Genomic DNA, 21,260 nt, shown 5'->3' with positions numbered 1-21,260 from the left:
GATTCATTCATACATACCGGAGCGAGTTGTAGGCCATGTTGAGCGAGGTGAGCCTTGGCACGAGGCAGGCGAGCCCGGCGGGCACGCACGTGAACTGGTTGTGCGCGAGGTTGAGCGAGGCGAGCGCGCAGTCCCCGGCGCCGGGCTCCGGATTCATTCATACATACCGGAGCGAGTTGTAGGCCATGTTGAGCGAGGTGAGCCGCGGCACGAGGCAGGCGAGCCCGGCGGGCACGCACGTGAACTGGTTGTGCGCGAGGTTGAGCGAGGCGAGCGCGCAGTCCCCGGCGCCCGGCTCCGGATTCATTCATACATACCGGAGCGAGTTGTAGGCCATGTTGAGCGAGGTGAGCCGCGGCACGAGGCAGGCGAGCCCGGCGGGCACGCACGTGAACTGGTTGTGCGCGAGGTTGAGCGAGGCGAGCGCGCAGTCCCCGGCGCCCGGCTCCGGATTCATTCATACATACCGGAGCGAGTTGTAGGCCATGTTGAGCGAGGTGAGCCGCGGCACGAGGCAGGCGAGCCCGGCGGGCACGCACGTGAACTGGTTGTGCGCGAGGTTGAGCGAGGCGAGCGCGCAGTCCCCGGCGCCCGGCTCCGGATTCATTCATACATACCGGAGCGAGTTGTAGGCCATGTTGAGCGAGGTGAGCCGCGGCACGAGGCAGGCGAGCCCGGCGGGCACGCACGTGAACTGGTTGTGCGCGAGGTTGAGCGAGGCGAGCGCGCAGTCCCCGGCGCCCGGCTCCGGATTCATTCATACATACCGGAGCGAGTTGTAGGCCATGTTGAGCGAGGTGAGCCGCGGCACGAGGCAGGCGAGCCCGGCGGGCACGCACGTGAACTGGTTGTGCGCGAGGTTGAGCGAGGCGAGCGCGCAGTCCCCGGCGCCCGGCTCCGGATTCATTCATACATACCGGAGCGAGTTGTAGGCCATGTTGAGCGAGGTGAGCCGCGGCACGAGGCAGGCGAGCCCGGCGGGCACGCACGTGAACTGGTTGTGCGCGAGGTTGAGCGAGGCGAGCGCGCAGTCCCCGGCGCCCGGCTCCGGATTCATTCATACATACCGGAGCGAGTTGTAGGCCATGTTGAGCGAGGTGAGCCGCGGCACGAGGCAGGCGAGCCCGGCGGGCACGCACGTGAACTGGTTGTGCGCGAGGTTGAGCGAGGCGAGCGCGCAGTCCCCGGCGCCCGGCTCCGGCCGCGGTTCGGCGCGCCACGGGTGCGCGCGCACCGCCTCCGAACATCTGCAGTACCAATCGTATCAAACGGTTCTTGAGATATGTAAGAAAATACAAAATTACATTAGCTGTATGTGAATACGAAATAGTTATTTACGATACAAGTGCGAAAAAGAGGAAATTCGAAACGAGTGGCGATAAATTAAAACACGACCGAAGGGAGTGTTTTAAATCGACACGAGTTGCGAATTACCTATTCGCACGTGTATCGTACAACGTTTTACAGTACATATGGCCCTTTAAACTTTTGACATCGCACGAAAAGTGCTATTTTACGCACTTAGTGCGGGAAAATAGGCCCATATGTACTGTAAAAGCCTTTTCGACTCGAATTGATTAAACAACGATCCGTCACACAAACACTATGGGCTTGTTGGACAAACCCAACAGATGTTCTTTTTTTTATTTATAGATGAAAGTCCTTGGCCCCGACGGAAGACCAGCGCTAGCCTAATTAGGCTAGCACCTGCTGAGTCGGGAGCACAGGCGTCGTGTCATCATCGGCACTGTCGACCGACGCACGGCTCGACACAGACTGCAAACTCGACACGGACTGGTCGCACTACACTACTGTACTCACACGGCGTGTCCGCTGCGGTCCCCGAGCACAGGCGTCGTGTCATCATCGGCACTGTCGACCGACGCACGGCTCGACACAGACTGCAAACTCGACACGGACTGGTCGCACTACACTACTGTACTCACACGGCGTGTCCGCTGCGGTCCCCGAGCACAGGCGTCGTGTCATCATCGGCACTGTCGACCGACGCACGGCTCGACACAGACTGCAAACTCGACACGGACTGGTCGCACTACACTACTGTACTCACACGGCGTGTCCGCTGCGGTCCCCGAGCACAGGCGTCGTGTCATCATCGGCACTGTCGACCGACGTACGGCTCGACACAGACTGCCGACTCGACACGGACTGGTCACACTACACTACTGTACTCACACGGCGTGTCCGCTGCGGTCCCCGAGCACAGGCGTCGTGTCATCATCGGCACTGTCGACCGACGCACGGCTCGACACAGACTGTTGGCTCAGCACGGACTGGTGGCTCGTCACAGACTGCCGACTGGACACAGACTGCCGGCGGAACCACTTGGTCACAAACACATGGTTCGACAGTCAGAAGTCAGAATTAGGAAAATAAAGCTTAAAATAGGATTATACAGGATGTTTGGTACATCGTTTGCCAAATTAAAACTGCAGATAGGTTGACTCATTTGCTATCTTCCCAGGCCTAGAAATTTTTAATTTTGCTCACTTTTTTTTCAGCTCTATGCCAATTTTTCATAAATTTCAAATTTTTATTTGAGCTGTAGAAACAAAAACCATGGATAATATTTTTTTTCTATGCATGAGTAGATAGCAAATGACTCAACCTATCTGCCGTTTTAATTTGGCAAACGATGTCATGGTGACAAACATAATGGCAAACATAATATCAGGATTTAAACTCAACCTATATACCAGAAATAAATTAAATTAGTATAGTATCAGGATTTACAAAGTAGTTTTTTTTAACTCTACGAGTACCTATGTAAATTAGGGGTCATCCATTAATTACGTCACACGAATTTCTAGGTTTTTTGACCCCTCCCCCCCCTCCTTGTCACACTTGGTCACATTTGGCAAACCCCTCCCCCCTAGTAAGACGTCACATTTTTTCTACGAAATCGCCAAATCGAATTAAGTAAGTACCTAAGTATTATTAACATTTTATTAAAATATTTTTGACGATACAAATATTAGTAATTTTATGACCCAAAACTGCTTAGGAAAGAAAATTAAACGAATAAAAACTATTATCGTTTTAAAAACTTGTTATTTAAATAAATGTACAGCGAATAAAATAAATAAATTTTCGGTTACTGATTAAGTTAAAGTGACGTCACAAAGTTTGTGTCTCCCCCCTCCCCCATGTCACAATATGTCACATTTTCTTGACCCCCTCCCTCCCCCTAAACGTGTGATGTAATTAATGGATGACCCCTTAGTATAGTTTCAGGCATTTTTTTAAATCTCTACATATGTTTTTTTTAATCTACGTATTTTAAAAGGAGCATTTATCAAACGGGACATGTCGGCTCCGTTGGGCCTCTACATTACATCTCACACACATTACATTACATTATCTAGTTTCAATAAATGTTATACATATGTAAAGATAAATAAAGATCCTAGAGATAGTTATGTCTATATATTAAGAGTATAAGTGTTTTGGCATATCTATAGTTCGTTTTTTTAGCATTAGAAATAAGGTAAACAATCTTGATGTGTCTTTTAATTGAAAAACACATTTAAATAAATAAGTTACGGCAAATATGTAACAATTATGAATCTAATACGATCATTTAGATTCTTCTGCTTTTATAAGTAATAGTTATTGATTTTTAATAAGCGTTTTTCAATTAAAAGACTAGTCAAGATCGCTTACCTTCTTGTAGTGCCATGCCTTATGGGAAACGATCGCAGAGATAGTTCAGAGCCGGAAACCGCTACCAACTTTTAGTATGTTGTTGGGCATGGCATTGGGTCTCCAAAACTGCCGGGAGACGGCGGCGCCGGCCATCTACTTCAGCGGAATGACGTCATCAAAATGACTCCCGCTTCGTTGCGAATATTGCATACTGCACCCAAACTATGTATAGCACATACACGTGTGGGGTATTAAATGAAAGCCAATTAAATAAACTATATTTTGTTTATACAAAGTGTATCAAAATATGCAACAGTTTAAGAGAAATTTACAAAATAATAAAAATTACGTAAAAAAATATTCGATTATTTGGGTTTTACAACCAAACTAAAAGTCGGACGATAAAGCAATGTACTACAACATTAAAGATGACGTCTCAAGCCATACACTGATATCAATAAAATCAAAATTGGACCAAATATGTGGAAATTATGCATCAAAATGTAGATATTTGCCCATACAAATGCATAAAAGTTAAAAAAATCCAAATTGGTCATTTTCAGGATAATCCGCATAAGCTTCTAGTATGTTATTAGCAATATGACCTGGATTCTAAAACTGCCGGGAGACCATCTCTGTTGTTCCTCAGTTACAAATAATGACGTCATACAAATAATCACTGCCGAATTTCGTAAAATGTAAATTATAGCTATACCACGAGTCTCACATACACGTGAGTTACATGTAATGAAAGGTTATTAAATTTAGTATGATTCACTTAAACATTGTTTGTAAAAAAATGTACGGTTTAAGAGCTAGAAACAAAGAAATACCACTTTTTATGGAAAAAGTAGATGTATATCAATTTTATAGCTAAACTAAAATCGTCAATAAAACGTTGCATATAACATTTAAAAAACCAGTTATTCAACTATACATCACAGTTTAAATTTTACATATCCGATAAAAACTGTGGAAGTTGTGGAAAAAAAACTAAAGCGCCCCAACAATTCTACCTTAATGCGCTCATATTATGCAAAGAATAGTTCTGTTTATCGCGTATTAAATGAATGAACATTACATAAAAAACATGAAAACGACATTTTCGAATGGAACCATAATTAAAAAATAATAATTTACTTGATAAGTGGGCAAAATACTGTTTCTTTAAGTACCTAATTTCCTCCTTTCAAAGTCGGTTAAAATGTAGCTTTTGTGACCTGGGCTACAAAGACAAATAAATTGACACCTAATTTATCAAAATCAGTTCAGTAGTTTCATGCAAACGGTACCTACACATGCACGCATAGATAGCAAATTCTGCCGTAGTCGGACAAAAAATTAAAATTCAATAATTAGACCTTTACTATTATGGCCTGGCGTGGCTTGGCATCTAACGTTGAAACCCTCAGGCCGTAGATGTTAGCAGGCCTAGCGGGCGTCGCCTCGATGAGTTAGCAAGATGCCTTATGGAGGCTTGGAATGACCAGAGGGGTGACCTGTATTTCGGAGGATCAGAGGGAAAATTCTGCCAGCCTTCTCAGCTCAGCCTTGAAACCCTTGCACCACTTAAGATTCCACTTTTATAAGAATACCCAACTGGCGCGAAGTGGCGCAGAATAGGGCAGAGTGACGCTCTTATGTGTCAGAGGCCAAGATCCTCTTTGCTTTGGGTCACTGAGCCAGTGATGTATGTATGTATAAGGCTAATCGAGGCTTAAATATATAATTATGTATCGCATTAAGTGAACTGATATGGCATTTACCTCGATAAGGCATTTTGTATTAGGCATGTACCTACTTACTGGCATGTAACTTTACATTTCTCTAATAATGTAGCGTTAGGCCATGACAATAAGAGTCTATTTCATATTAATATTTACCGCGACTACAGCAGGAACTGCTGTCTACGTATGTAATTAATTATGTATTTTTTACATGAAACAACTGAACTGATTTTGATAAATGAGGTGTCAATTTATTTGTCTTTGTAGCCCAGGTCACAAAAACCACATTTTAACCGACTTTGAAAGGAGGAGATTATGTACTTAAAGAAACAGTATTTTGCTTACTTATCAAGTAAATTATTATTTTTTTAATTATGGTTCCATTCGAAAATGTCATATTCATGTATTTTATGTAATGTTCATTCATTTAATACTCGATAATTAGAACTATTCTTTGCCTAATATGAGCGCATTAAGGTAGAATTGTTGGCGCGCTTTAGTTTTTTTTCCACAACTTCCACAGTTTTTATCAGAAATGTAAAATTTAAACTGTGATGTATAGTTGAATAACTGGTTTTTTAAATGTTATATGCAACGTTTTATTGACGATTTTAGTTTAGCTATAAAATTGATATACATCTACTTTTTCCATAAAAAGTGGTATTTCTTTGTTTCTAGCTCTTAAACCGTACATTTTTTTTTCAAACAATGTTTAGGTGAATCATACTAAATTTAATAACCTTTCATTACATGTAACTCACGTGTATGTGAGACTCGTGGTATAGCTATAATTTACATTTTACGAAATTCGGCAGTGATTATTTGTATGACGTCATTATTTGTAACTGAGGAACAACAGAGATGGTCTCCCGGCAGTTTTAGAATCCAGGTCATATTGCTAATAACATACTAGAAGCTTATGCGGATTATCCTGAAAATGACCAATTTGGATTTTTTTAACTTTTATGCATTTGTATGGGCAAATATCTACATTTTGATGCATAATTTCCACATATTTGGCCCAATTTTGACTTGATTGATATCAACGTATGACGTCAGACGTCGTCTTTAATTTTGTAGTACATTGCTTTAATGTCCGACTTTTGGTTTGGTTGTAAAACCAAAATAATTGAATATTTTTTTACATCATTTTGATTCTTTTGCAAATGGCTCTTAAACGGCTGTATATTTTGGTACACACTGTATAAATGAAATATAGCATATTTAACTGGCTTTCATTCAATATCCCACACAATTATGTGCCATGCATAGTTTGGGTACAATATGCAATATTCGCAACGAAACGGGAGTCATTTTGATGACGTCATTCCGCTGAAGTAGATGGCCGGCGCCGCCGTCTCCCGGCAGTTTTGGAGACCCAATGCCATGCCCAACAACATACTAAAAGTTGGTAGCGGTTTCCGGCTCTGAACTATATTCCCATAAGGCATGGCACTATTGCAAGTTCTTTCTAATGCTAAAAAACGAAATCATCATCATCATTAACTTAAGAGGTATTCTCTTGTCGGTGGAGTATCTTCCAGCTTTCCCTATCCTGCGCCAGCTCTTTGACTTTTTGGTACGACACGACCCCCACTTTTTCTTTTACTTGCTCCAAAAAGCTGCGTCTGGGTTTTCCTCGTCCCCGCTTGTGTCCTATCCGCCCGTACGGTGTTTCGTGTAAAAACGAAATATAGAGCTGTAAACTTATACTTGTATTTATTTAAAGAATTAAGAATAAAGAAGGACCCTAGTGAAATACTTACCGATTGCGAGAAGTTGAATGAAGACCGTGAGAGTGCCGGCGAGGCGGTCAGCGCTGGTGATGACTCGGACGGAGACTGCGCCGCGTCGCTCTGTGATAATTAACAACTTAAACATTTCATTTATAAACACGTTTGATCTCATGGGAGACGGGGCGGGTGTTGGTGTGGGACGCTACATGCGTCGATACACTGGCCCCGTCCCATCTTTATGGCACCTCCGTCACCGGGTGCAGCTGCAGATGCGGCTGAGCGAAGCAAAAGGAATAAGTACAGCCGTATCGGGCAAGAATATAGTTTTACCACTTTTGGTGTAGAAACACTCGGCCCGTGGGGTCCCGGTGCTCTAAAATTTTTCGGCGTATTAGCAAAGAGGCTGGTGGATGTAACTGGGGACCGTAGGGTTGGTAGCTTCCGCGCACGACGCATAAGCATTGCAATTCAGCGTGGTAATGCTGCCAGCGTCTACGGTACCTTGCCGCGATTTTTTATTATAGTTTAGGTTTTATTTTTATTAATTTATAATTTTAGTTTATAAGTTTCTATACAACATTTATATTTATTGAATAAAATTCTTTAAACACGTTGATGTCACTAATTTCGTAATCTTCAATAGATTTTGAACTGTGACAAAGAGAGTGTATAAGGGAGATGTGGAAGTGGGAGTTGGAAGGGATAGACCTCGTCGGACTTTCTCTGATGACTCTGTCTCTAGCAGGAAGATCTCTAAGATGGTTGAGCGCGGCGTTGAGGCCCCGCAACGCGGGCGCGTCCCACACTCGGGACGGTAGCGTTCGGAGCTTGTTACAAACATCTAACATTATTAGAGCAGGGTAGATGTTGTTAAGGAACTATTAGCACTCACTGTGTCTCTAGGAGGAAGATCTCTAAGATGGTTGAGCGCGGCGTTGAGGCCCCGCAACGCGGGCGCGTCCCACACTCGGGACGGTAGCGTTCGGAGCTTGTTACAAACATCTAACATTATTAGAGCAGGGTAGATGTTGTTAAGGAACTATTAGGATTTACTGTGTCTCTAGCAGGGAGATCTCTAAGATGGTTGAGCGCGGCGTTGAGGCCCCGCAACGCGGGCGCGTCCCACACTCGAGACGGTAGCGTTCGGAGCTTGTTACAAACATCTAACATTATTAGAACAGGATAGATATTGTTAAGGAACTATTAGGATTTACTGTGTCTCTAGCAGGGAGATCTCTAAGATGGTTGAGCGCGGCGTTGAGGCCCCGCAACGCGGGCGCGTCCCACACTCGAGACGGTAGCGTTCGGAGCTTGTTACAAACATCTAACATTATTAGAGCAGGGTAGATGTTGTTAAGGAATTATTAGCACTCACTGTGTCTCTAGGAGGAAGATCTCTAAGATGGTTGAGCGCGGCGTTGAGGCCCCGCAACGCGGGCGCGTCCCACACTCGGGACGGTAGCGTTCGGAGCTTGTTACAAACATCTAACATTATTAGAGCAGGGTAGATGTTGTGAAGGAACTATTAGCACTCACTGTGTCTCTAGGAGGAAGATCTCTAAGATGGTTGAGCGCGGCGTTGAGGCCCCGCAACGCGAGCGCGTCCCACACTCGGGACGGTAGCGTTCGGAGCTTGTTACAAACATCTAACATTATTAGAGCAGGGTAGATGTTGTTAAGGAACTATTAGCACTCACTGTGTCTCTAGGAGGAAGATCTCTAAGATGGTTGAGCGCGGCGTTGAGGCCCCGCAACGCGGGCGCGTCCCACACTCGGGACGGTAGCGTTCGGAGCTTGTTACAAACATGTAACATTATTAGAGCAGGGTAGATGTTGTTAAGGAACTATTAGCACTCACTGTGTCTCTAGGAGGAAGATCTCTAAGATGGTTGAGCGCGGCGTTGAGGCCCCGCAACGCGGGCGCGTCCCACACTCGGGACGGTAGCGTTCGGAGCTTGTTACAAACATCTAACATTATTAGAGCAGGGTAGATGTTGTTAAGGAACTATTAGGATTTACTGTGTCTCTAGCAGGGAGATCTCTAAGATGGTTGAGCGCGGCGTTGAGGCCCCGCACGCAACGCGGGCGCGTCCCACACTCGAGACGGTAGCGTTCGGAGCTTGTTACAAACATCTAACATTATTAGAACAGGATAGATATTGTTAAGGAACTATTAGGATTTACTGTGTCTCTAGCAGGGAGATCTCTAAGATGGTTGAGCGCGGCGTTGAGGCCCCGCAACGCGGGCGCGTCCCACACTCGAGACGGTAGCGTTCGGAGCTTGTTACAAACATCTAACATTATTAGAACAGGATAGATATTGTTAAGGAACTATTAGGATTTACTGTGTCTCTAGCAGGGAGATCTCTAAGATGGTTGAGCGCGGCGTTGAGGCCCCGCAACGCGGGCGCGTCCCACACTCGAGACGGTAGCGTTCGGAGCTTGTTACACACATTTAACATTATTAGAACAGGGTAGATGTTGTTAAGGAACTGTTAGCACTCACTGTGTCTCTAGCAGGAAGATCTCTAAGATGGTTGAGCGCGGCGTTGAGGCCCCGCAACGCGGGCGCGTCCCACACTCGGGACGGTAGCGTTCGGAGCTTGTTACAAACATCTAACATTATTAGAGCTGGGTAGATGTTGTGGAACTATTAGCACTCACTGTGTCTCTAGGAGGAAGATCTCTAAGATGGTTGAGCGCGGCGTTGAGGCCCCGCAACGCGGGCGCGTCCCACACTCGAGACGGTAGCGTTCAGAGCTTCTTACAAACATCTAACATTATTAGAGCTGGGTAGATGTTGTTAAGGAACTATTAGCACTCACTGTGTCTCTAGCAGGAAGATCTCTAAGATGGTTGAGCGCGGCGTTGAGGTCCCGCAGCGCGGGCGCGTCCCACACTCGGGACGGTAGCGTTCGGAGCTTGTTATTACTGACGTCCAGAGTCGTTAAAGCTGGTAGGGAGAACAACTCTGGGGGCAGATCTTCTAGGCGGTTATCCTGGTGAACAAAAAACATATGTAATTTACTAATAGAAGTATTAGAACAAAATAAATTATTTTCAGAAAATATTTTAATTTGTTTTTAATTCGAGTAGAAACACTACTATACAGTATGTATCAGATCGAAAGGCAAAGAAAGAGACCCATTAATGTGTAGGTCATACTGAGCAACTTTTACTATAGGACCAACCGCTGTAACAGTGGGTGCCGTTCGGCGTCGAGGGTCCGCCTCCTCTATAGCGTCGTTGCCGGTATTAGACAGGTACATACTTGCAAATAAAGCTCCTGCAAGACTGGCGCGCTGTACACGGGCGCTGTAAAGGTGGGTGCCGTTCGGCGTCGAGGGTCCTCCTCTATAGCGTCGTTGCCGGTATTAGACAGGTACATACTTGCAAATAAAGCTCCTGCAAGACTGGCGCGCTGTACACGGGCGCTGTAAAGGTGGGTGCCGTTCGGCGTCGAGGGTCCTCCTCTATAGCGTCGTTGCCGGTATTAGATAGACATACTTGCAAATAAAGCTCCTGCAAGACTGGCGCGCTGTACACGGGCGCTGTAAAGGCGGGTGCCGTTCGGCGTCGAGGGTCCTCCTCTATAGCGTCGTTGCCGGTATTAGACAGGTACATACTTGCAAATAAAGCTCCTGCAAGACTGGCGCGCTGTACACGGGCGCTGTAAAGGCGGGTGCCGTTCGGCGTCGAGGGTCCTCCTCTATAGCGTCGTTGCCGGTATTAGATAGACATACTTGCAAATAAAGCTCCTGCAAGACTGGCGCGCTGTACACGGGCGCTGTAAAGGCGGGTGCCGTTCGGCGTCGAGGGTCCTCCTCTATAGCGTCGTTGCCGGTATTAGACAGGTACATACTTGCAAATAAAGCTCCTGCAAGACTGGCGCGCTGTACACGGGCGCTGTAAAGGCGGGTGCCGTTCGGCGTCGAGGGTCCTCCTCTATAGCGTCGTTGCCGGTATTAGACAGGTACATACTTGCAAATCGCAAGTATGTACCTGTCGTCGCAAGGGACAAGTCTATTGGGCAAAGCCAGCTGACAAAGTTGAAACGGGAAGATGGCAGCATAGCGTCGAGCAAAGCGGAGGTTTTAGGTGAGATCGAGAGGTTCTATGGACAGTTATACACTTCGATCGCAAAGCCCGTTGACAGCTTGGTAGGAGATCCAAGAGCCAAGCTGTCCCGACATTATACCGAAGATATCCCGGACATCAGTCTGTACGAGATTAGGATGGCCCTGAAGCAGCTTAAGAACAACAAAGCGCCGGGCAAAGACGGAATCACTTCAGAGCTTCTGAGAGCGGGTGGAACACCGGTACTTAAAGTCCTCCAGAAGCTCTTTAATTCCGTCTTGTCCGAGGGCATAACGCCTGAAACATGGAATAGAGGCGAGGTGGTGCTGTTCTTCAAAAAAGGTGATAACAACCTATTGAAGAATTACAGACCCATCACGCTTCTGAGCCATGTCTATAAGCTGTTTTCAAGGGTCATCACGAACCGTCTCGAACACAGACTTGATGACTTCCAGCCTCCCGAACAAGCCGGTTTCCGAAAAGGCTATAGTACCATAGACCACATCCATACGCTGCGGCAAGTTATACAGAAGACCGAAGAGTATAACTTGCCATTATGCTTAGCGTTTGTGGACTATGAGAAAGCCTTCGATTCGGTGGAAACATGGGCGGTGCTTGAGTCTCTTCAGCGATGCCATATTGACTATCGGTACATCGAAGTGTTGAAGTGTTTGTATAGTAACGCCACCATGTCGGTCCGAGTACAGGAGCAGAGCACGAGGGCGATTCCATTGCGAAGAGGCGTAAGGCAGGGAGACGTTATCTCTCCGAAACTGTTTACTGCCGTAATGGAAGACGCCTTCAAGCTCCTGGAATGGGAAGGACTTGGCATCAACATCAACGGCGAATACATCACTCACCTTCGGTTTGCCGACGATATCGTAGTCATGGCAAAGTCGATGGAGGAACTCAGCATGATGCTCGATGACCTCAACCGAGTTTCACAACGGGTGGGCTTGAAAATGAACATGGACAAGACGAAACTTATGTCAAATGCCAATGTTGTGCCCATCCCAGTCTCTGTTGGGAACTCGGTACTCGAAGTTGTTGACTCGTACATCTACCTAGGACAAGTAGTCCAATTAGGTAGGTCCAACTTCGAGAAAGAGGTCAACCGCCGAATCCAACTCGGTTGGGCAGCGTTCGGGAAACTACGTAATGTCTTTTCGTCCGACATACCTCAGTGCCTCAAGACGAAAGTCTTTAATCAATGTGTGTTACCAGTGATGACTTACGGCTCCGAAACGAGGTCTTTCAGTATCGGCCTCATCTCAAAACTCAAAGTCGCTCAACGAGCTATGGAGAGGGCTATGCTCGGAGTTTCTCTACGTGATCGAATCAGAAATGAGGAGATCCGTAGACGAACTAAAGTCACCGACATAGCCCACCGGATTAGCAAGCTGAAGTGGCAATGGGCAGGCCACATTGCACGCAGAGAAGATGGCCGATGGGGTCGAAAAGTGCTCGAGTGGAGACCACGGACTAGCAAGCGCAGCGTAGGACGTCCACCCACAAGATGGACAGACGATCTTGTTAAGGTCGCCGGAAGACGCTGGATGCGGGTCGCTTCCAACCGGCACGTATGGAGGTCCAAGGGGGAGGCCTATGTTCAGCAGTGGACGTCTTATGGCTGAGATGATGATGATGATGATACTTGCAAATAAAGCTCCTGCAAGACTGGCGCGCTGTACACGGGCGCTGTAAAGGTGGGTGCCGTTCGGCGTCGAGGGTCCTCCTCTATAGCGTCGTTGCCGGTATTAGACAGGTACATACTTGCAAATAAAGCTCCTGCAAGACTGGCGCGCTGTACACGGGCGCTGTAAAGGTGGGTGCCGTTCGGCGTCGAGGGTCCTCCTCCACTATAGCGTCGTTGCCGGTATTAGACAGGTACATATTTGCAAATAAAGCTCCTGCAAGACTGGCGCGCTGTACACGGGCGCTGTAAAGGTGGGTGCCGTTCGGCGTCGAGGGTCCTCCTCCACTATAGCGTCGTTGCCGGTATTAGACAGGTACATATTTGCAAATAAAGCTCCTGCAAGACTGGCGCGCTGTACACGGGCGCTGTAAAGGTGGGTGCCGTTCGGCGTCGAGGCTCCTCCTGTATAGCGTCGTTGCCGGTATTAGACAGGTACATACTTGCAAATAAAGCTCCTGCAAGACTGGCGCGCTGTAAAGGTGGGTGCCGTTCGGCGTCGAGGCTCCTCCTATATACCGTCGTTGCCGGTATTAGACAGGTACATACCTGCAAATAAAGCTCCTGCAAGACTGGCGCGCTGTACACGGGCGCTGTAAAGGTGGGTGCCGATCGGCGTCGGGGGTCCTCCTCCTCTATAGCGTCGTTGCCGGTATTAGACAGGTACATACTTGCAAATAAAGCTCCTGTAAGACTGGCGCGCTGTACACGGGCGCTGTAAAGGTTGGTGCCGTTCGGCGTCGAGGGTCCTCCTCCTCTATAGCGTCGTTGCCGGTATTAGACAGGTACATACTTGCAAATAAAGCTCCTGCAAGACTGGCGCGCTGTACACGGGCGCTGTAAAGGTGGGTGCCGATCGGCGTCGAGGGTCCTCCTCTATAGCGTCGTTGCCGGTATTAGACAGGTACATACCTGCAAGACTGGCGCGCTGTACACGGGCGCTGTAAAGGTGGGTGCCGTTCGGCGTCGAGGGTCCTCCTCCTCTATAGCGTCGTTGCCGGTATTAGACAAGTACATACTTGCAAATAAAGCTCCTGCAAGACTGGCGCGCTGTACACGGGCGCTGTAAAGGTGGGTGCCGTTCGGCGTCGAGGGTCCTCTTCCTCTATGGGGTCGTTGCCGCGCGGTAGCCTCTCAAGCTTGTTGGCGGCCACGTTAAGGTACCTGCATATCATATAATAGGCTAGATAACATTTTCATTTGAATTTAAACTGTTGTGAGATATACTAACATCGAATAATTTTACGGTTTAGACTCACTTGTTTTTAGTCACTCGCGCGTCATGTTTCCTAGTCCTAGGCTCTCCGAAACATGTTGCGCGAGTGACTAAAAACAAGTGAGTCTGAACCGTAAAATGATTCAAAATTTTCATTTATGATATAAATCGATCAGGTTTGTTTTAGGATCGGTCTATATGGGATCCATTGCATTAATGCAATACAAAAGACATAAATGATAGTCAAAGTCCGCTCCTAACAAAACGATAAGTGAACGTGACGTCACTGAGAGTCCATCTTGAAGTATTGACAAAACAAGAAAATTGCGTTAAATATCAGGGGCCTATTTCTCGTACGTTACAAGTTCACAAATCTACAAGCTTACGTTTAAAATTTCATTGTACAAGTGTGTTTTAATTCTGTTTCTCGTAGGGATGATTACTACAAGTGCTACAAGGCAGCTGTCTAAAGTTAGAAAATAGGTTTGTTTACTATGCAAAAAGGAAATGCAATGGCCATTATAAATGTTAGCTTAATGTCAATGTCACTGGTTTGCATCATAATCTTAATAAGAGGAAAATAAAGTGGCTGACTTGTGTTTTCGGAATATACAAGCGTATAATAATACAAGTAGTAATGAAAAGCGTTTCTCAAAATTATCAATTACAAGTGTAAAATCAAACTCAGTTTCGTCAGTCAGTCTATAGTCCGTTTTTTTAGCATTAGAAAGAACTTCGCAGAAGTAAGCTTGTGGTTCCAAATCCGGCACTTGTAGCGGTAGTAATTTGAAGTAAATTATATGTATTGACCATGCTACATTAGATAGTTCAATAATTATTAACAATTAAAGAGCCTGATAAAAACTGCACGCTTGCTTCTGTGGAGTTCTTTCTAATGCTAGAAAAACGAACTATATGAATGTTTACAAGCTCCAGGGTGGGTCAGTTTTTTTATTATAATACGGGTGAATTCGTTACAAAATTATTATGTCATTGGTCATTTACTGGTTCTTTCCCAATTATAATAATTTCATTGAAATGAGTTTACTGTTTTTTTTGGAGAATAAAAGCTAAATTTAAATAATATTACTGATTTTAACGAAGTGCATTCAAAACTTACACGTTTGCGATCTTAAAAATGCAATATCTTCATTTATTAATTAATCGATTTTTACCAAAAACGCATATTAGCAGTTTATAGAGACTCCTCATTATTTCGTGATAAGTCACAAGCTACAAGTATAAAGTACAGCTTTTGAGAAACGAAATTACTATTTTAGTATATAATATCTACTTCTTCTTTGTCGTCACACTCTTGTCAGAGTGGTCGTGGTCGTCATGTCAGGGCCGGTGGCAAGCTTCACAATCCGTCGCCATTCCTCCCGTACTGTAGCCCTTCTTGTACATTCATGGAGTGGTTCATTGAATGCACTACTACTACCTACTAGTGTCTACTACTACTAGTGTTTCTGTGTGTTGGTACTACTAGTGTGTGTCGTATCTACTAGTGTTTGTCAACTTGTGGAACAACAACACTTGTGAACACTCTTTTATCCCCGCTCTTGTAACAATTATACATTTACGTGAAACGGAAACTTGTAAAAAATATTAAAATACAAGCCATAGATACACACTTGTATTACAAGACTCGTAACGTACGAGAAATAGGCCCCTGGTCCTGTATTTTTTTATTATTTTAATATGTATATTATTGAGATAATATGCTCATTTGCACTCGCTCCCTCCTGTATAGAGCGAGACAGAAGCCCATGACTCACCTAAGGCTGAGCAGAGAGAATAGAGCAGCAGGCAGAGATCGCAGCTCGTTCTGCGCTAGTTCTAGCCGCGTGATGGCGTGCAAGGCTAGCGCGTCACACACGTGCGGGCTCACTCGCTCCCTCCTGTATAGAGCGAGACAGAAGCCCATGACTGACCTAAGGCTGAGCAGAGAGAATAGAGCAGCAGGCAGAGATCGTAGCTCGTTCTGCGCTAGTTCTAGCCGCGTGATGGCGTGCAAGGCTAGCGCGTCACACACGTGCGGGCTCACTCGCTCCCTCCTGTATAGAGCAAGACAGAAGCCCATGACTCACCTAAGGCTGAGCAGAGAGAATAGAGCAGCAGGCAGAGATCGTAGCTCGTTCTGCGCGAGTTCTAGCCGCGTGATGGCGTGCAAGGCTAGCGCGTCACACACGTGCCGGCTCACTCGCTCCCTCCGGTATAGAGCGAGACAGAAGCCCATGACTCACCTAAGGCTGAGCAGAGAGAATAGAGCAGCAGGCAGAGATCGTAGCTCGTTCTGCGCGAGTTCTAGCCGCGTGATGGCGTGCAAGGCTAGCGCGTCACACACGTGCCGGCTCACTCGCTCCCTCCTGTATAGAGCGAGACAGAAGCCCATGACTCACCTAAGGCTGAGCAGAGAGAATAGAGCAGCAGGCAGAGATGGTAGCTCGTTCTGCGCGAGTTCTAGCCGCGTGATGGCGTGCAAGGCTAGCGCGTCACACACGTGCGGGCTCACTCGCTCCCTCCTGTATAGAGCGAGACAGAAGCCCATGACTCACCTAAGGCTGAGCAGAGAGAATAGAGCAGCAGGCAGAGATCGCAGCTCGTTCTGCGCTAGTTCTAGCCGCGTGATGGCGTGCAAGGCTAGCGCGTCACACACGTGCGGGCTCACTCGCTCCCTCCTGTATAGAGCGAGACAGAAGCCCATGACTGACCTAAGGCTGAGCAGAGAGAATAGAGCAGCAGGCAGAGATCGTAGCTCGTTCTGCGCTAGTTCTAGCCGCGTGATGGCGTGCAAGGCTAGCGCGTCACACACGTGCGGGCTCACTCGCTCCCTCCTGTATAGAGCAAGACAGAAGCCCATGACTCACCTAAGGCTGAGCAGAGAGAATAGAGCAGCAGGCAGAGATCGTAGCTCGTTCTGCGCGAGTTCTAGCCGCGTGATGGCGTGCAAGGCTAGCGCGTCACACACGTGCCGGCTCACTCGCTCCCTCCGGTATAGAGCGAGACAGAAGCCCATGACTCACCTAAGGCTGAGCAGAGAGAATAGAGCAGCAGGCAGAGATCGTAGCTCGTTCTGCGCGAGTTCTAGCCGCGTGATGGCGTGCAAGGCTAGCGCGTCACACACGTGCCGGCTCACTCGCTCCCTCCTGTATAGAGCGAGACAGAAGCCCATGACTCACCTAAGGCTGAGCAGAGAGAATAGAGCAGCAGGCAGAGATCGTAGCTCGTTCTGCGCGAGTTCTAGCCGCGTGATGGCGTGCAAGGCTAGCGCGTCACACACGTGCGGGCTCAGTCGCTCCCTCCTATATAGAGCGAGACAGAAGCCCATGACTCACCTAAGGCTGAGCAGAGAGAATAGAGCAGCAGGCAGAGATCGTAGCTCGTTCTGCGCGAGTTCTAGCCGCGTGATGGCGTGCAAGGCTAGCGCGTCACACACGTGCGGGCTCACTCGCTCCCTCCTGTATAGAGCGAGACAGAAGCCCATGACTCACCTAAGGCTGAGCAGAGAGAATAGAGCAGCAGGCAGAGATCGTAGCTCGTTCTGCGCTAGTTCTAGCCGCGTGATGGCGTGCAAGGCTAGCGCGTCACTGGATACGTGCGGGCTCACTCGCTCCCTCCTGTATAGAGCGAGACAGAAGCCCATGACTCACCTAAGGCTGAGCAGAGAGAATAGAGCAGCAGGCAGAGATCGTAGCTCGTTGTGCGCGAGTTCTAGCCGCGTGATGGCGTGCAAGGCTACCGCGTCACACACGTGCGGGCTCACTCGCTCCCTCCTGTATAGAGCGAGACAGAAGCCCATGACTCACCTAAGGCTGAGCAGAGAGAATAGAGCAGCAGGCAGAGATCGTAGCTCGTTCTGCGCGAGTTCTAGCCGCGTGATGGCGTGCAAGGCTAGCGCTTCACTCGACACGTGCCGGCTCACTCGCTCCCTCCTGTATAGAGCGAGACAGAAGCCCATGACTCACCTAAGGCTGAGCAGAGAGAATAGAGCAGCAGGCAGAGATCGTAGCTCGTTCTGTGCGAGTTCTAGCCGCGTGATGGCGTGCAAGGCTAGCGCGTCACACACGTGCGGGCTCACTCGCTCCCTCCTGTATAGAGCAAGACAGAAGCCCATGACTCACCTAAGGCTGAGCAGAGAGAATAGAGCAGCAGGCAGAGATCGTAGCTCGTTCTGCGCTAGTTCTAGCCGCGTGATGGCGTGCAAGGCTAGCGCGTCACACACGTGCGGGCTCACTCGCTCCCTCCTGTATAGAGCAAGACAGAAGCCCATGACTCACCTAAGGCTGAGCAGAGAGAATAGAGCAGCAGGCAGAGATCGTAGCTCGTTCTGCGCGAGTTCTAGCCGCGTGATGGCGTGCAAGGCTAGCGCGTCACACACGTGCCGGCTCACTCGCTCCCTCCGGTATAGAGCGAGACAGAAGCCCATGACTCACCTAAGGCTGAGCAGAGAGAATAGAGCAGCAGGCAGAGATCGTAGCTCGTTCTGCGCGAGTTCTAGCCGCGTGATGGCGTGCAAGGCTAGCGCGTCACACACGTGCCGGCTCACTCGCTCCCTCCTGTATAGAGCGAGACAGAAGCCCATGACTCACCTAAGGCTGAGCAGAGAGAATAGAGCAGCAGGCAGAGATCGTAGCTCGTTCTGCGCGAGTTCTAGCCGCGTGATGGCGTGCAAGGCTAGCGCGTCACACACGTGCGGGCTCACTCGCTCCCTCCTGTATAGAGCGAGACAGAAGCCCATGACTCACCTAAGGCTGAGCAGAGAGAATAGAGCAGCAGGCAGAGATCGTAGCTCGTTCTGCGCGAGTTCTAACCGCGTGATGGCGTGCAAGGCTAGCGCGTCACTGGACACGTGGGGGTTAACTCGCAACGCTGCCGCGCTCAGCCAAGACATTCTGGAAAAAAAAGTTAAAGTCATGAAAAAAAATTAACGACTTCATATCACGGTTCGTGAGATACAGATGGATACTGGTGACAGACAGTCGGACAACGAAGTCTCATGGTAGGGGAGCCCAAGAGGGGATTTTTGTGTTTACTCGAGCGCGTCAGATTAAGATATGAATGATATCCTACTACCCCGTGTAGTCTACCTTTACCCCCTTTAGCCGTCTATGTTGAGCCCTTGGTTGGTGTGGGGTTGGTGGGGGATTCAACAAATTGTTAAGCAGATTGTGGATTAGGTCATATTAGTCCAAATTAACGCTATAATTGTGCTATTACTAAATCTGATAATTATTTGAACGCATTTCCTTAATCTGACGGTTACAATGTAAAAATTGTGTTCGTCAGATTAAGAAAATGCCTACAAATAAGTGTTATATTAACCTCTAGCCGCCCAGAGACCTATAAAAAGGTCTACTGTACCATTCTAATTTGAACTTTGTGTTAACAAAATAAAATTTAATTTTGCTTGCCAAGGTTTGGCGTACCGGCGGCTAGAGGATATGTTATAGAAAAAATATAGCATTAACGTGGACAAAAACGAACAAAACCCACAAACTGCTTAACGATTTTTAACCCTCCACCAACCTCCCGAAATTTATTTATTTATTTTATTTATTTATTTATTTATTTGGAAAAAAAGACTTTATATAACTTTTTTTTCTTCTTATCATCTAATATATAAAAAACAAAAAAGTAGTTTATAAAATACATATGTATGTTAGTCTATAAGGTATTTGTAATATGGGCCTTGTTGCCTAAATTAAATATCTAATCTAAATAAATATTTCGATTCCAATAGTTCTGTATGACGCTCGAGTAAATACCGATTTAGCATCGTGGGCTGCCCTACTATCAGTAACTTAGAGAGTATAACCAACGGAGTGGTCATTAACAGGCGTTCCCCTCTGTCAAAAATAGGCGGCCAATGGTCAACAACTTGTCAAATGTATGGAATGACGTTTATCTGACATGGCTAAGTTTACGTTCCGTATACATTTGATGTGCCCCTCCCCCGCAAAAAACGGCAGACTATTTTGTACCGAAAATTATAGACATGGCGTCTCCGTTGGTTATATTCTCTAAGACCAGTAATAAGGTCCTGTTTTTTTTGCCCTTCGGGTACGGAACCCTAAAAATTGCCACACTGACTAACTTGATAGTGTCCTGCATGGTGCGCAGCGCCCTCCAGTGGACCATGACGGGCGTTTTCGGCACCAGCGCGTTGTGCGTCAACGACGAGTCGCGCGCCGCCGCACCCAGCACGAGTGCCGACACCGCCGCCTTGTTCATCTTGTACTCTGGGTCGGGGTACGCCTGTAAAAAAAAAAATTATAGGAAATTCTTACGCAAATTGACTAAGCCCCACAGGTAAGCTGAGGAAAGCTTGTGTTGTGGGTACTCAGACAACAATATATATAATATATAAATACTTAAATAGATAGAAAACAACCATGACTCAGGGACAAATATCTGTATCATCATACAAATAAATGCCCTTACCAGGATTCGAACCCGGGACCATCGACTTCATAGGCAAGGTCACTACCCACTAAGCCAGACCGGTCGTCACCTATAAAAAATAAACATTTTTTATTTATCCTCTTAGCCGCCCAGACACCAAAACTTGCCAATACAAATGTAATTCTATTTCTAAAAATAAAGATTCAAACTAAAATGGAACGGGAGACCTTTTTATAGGCCTCTGGGCGGCTAGAGGATATTATACTTTGACAATTAATTGTGCATTCATTGCATACCAGTCTCGCTTTTACTAAACATATAATTGTGTTTTTTGGGGGATCGAATATTATTTAAGACCTCTTCCTACAATTCGGACAACTTAAAAAATTCAGCTACATATGTGTATTCTGGTCACGGCACCAATTATAACATAATATTTTTCCTCACACCAAAAGCAAAAATACAGCTACATATGTGTATCCTGGTCACGGCACCAATTATAACATAATATTTTTCCTCACGCCAAAGGCAAAGGCCCTCTTGATTGTTCAAAAACTGATGAGAAGCATGGACGAGCATGTCTGCTGCTACTTGGAAAGAAAACCCTACTCTTGCGAAATTGCTTACCCTAGAGGCTAAAATAGCGGCAAGCAGCACCACTAGACGATGGTTGTGGCACTCGCGTAGCGCCAGCCCGTGTGGGTCATCAGCGCCCGCTGGGAGCATGTCTGCTACTTGTA

At 47.0% G+C, this 21,260-nt stretch overlaps 1 protein-coding gene across 1 annotated transcript in view; it reads right to left on the bottom strand.

Moving 5' to 3' along the window:
- Positions 1 to 21,260, bottom strand: part of LOC134676358 (leucine-rich repeat serine/threonine-protein kinase 1) — a 130,410-nt gene that overhangs the window by 76,319 nt on the left and 32,831 nt on the right. The window contains exons 12-19 of the mRNA XM_063534716.1: positions 20,213 to 20,373; positions 18,864 to 19,010; positions 13,919 to 14,063; positions 9,951 to 10,128; positions 7,741 to 7,750; positions 7,160 to 7,247; positions 2,072 to 2,169; positions 1,068 to 1,247 (exon numbers count right to left, since the gene is read on the bottom strand). Coding sequence (XP_063390786.1) covers positions 1,068 to 1,247; positions 2,072 to 2,169; positions 7,160 to 7,247; positions 7,741 to 7,750; positions 9,951 to 10,128; positions 13,919 to 14,063; positions 18,864 to 19,010; positions 20,213 to 20,373 — 1,007 coding nt within the window. The remainder of the gene's footprint in view (positions 1 to 1,067; positions 1,248 to 2,071; positions 2,170 to 7,159; positions 7,248 to 7,740; positions 7,751 to 9,950; positions 10,129 to 13,918; positions 14,064 to 18,863; positions 19,011 to 20,212; positions 20,374 to 21,260) is intronic.

Source organism: Cydia fagiglandana, chromosome 24 (assembly GCF_963556715.1).
Source record: "Cydia fagiglandana chromosome 24, ilCydFagi1.1, whole genome shotgun sequence".
Taxonomy (NCBI): domain Eukaryota; kingdom Metazoa; phylum Arthropoda; class Insecta; order Lepidoptera; family Tortricidae; genus Cydia; species Cydia fagiglandana.
This window is presented reverse-complemented; position numbering and strand designations above follow the sequence as displayed.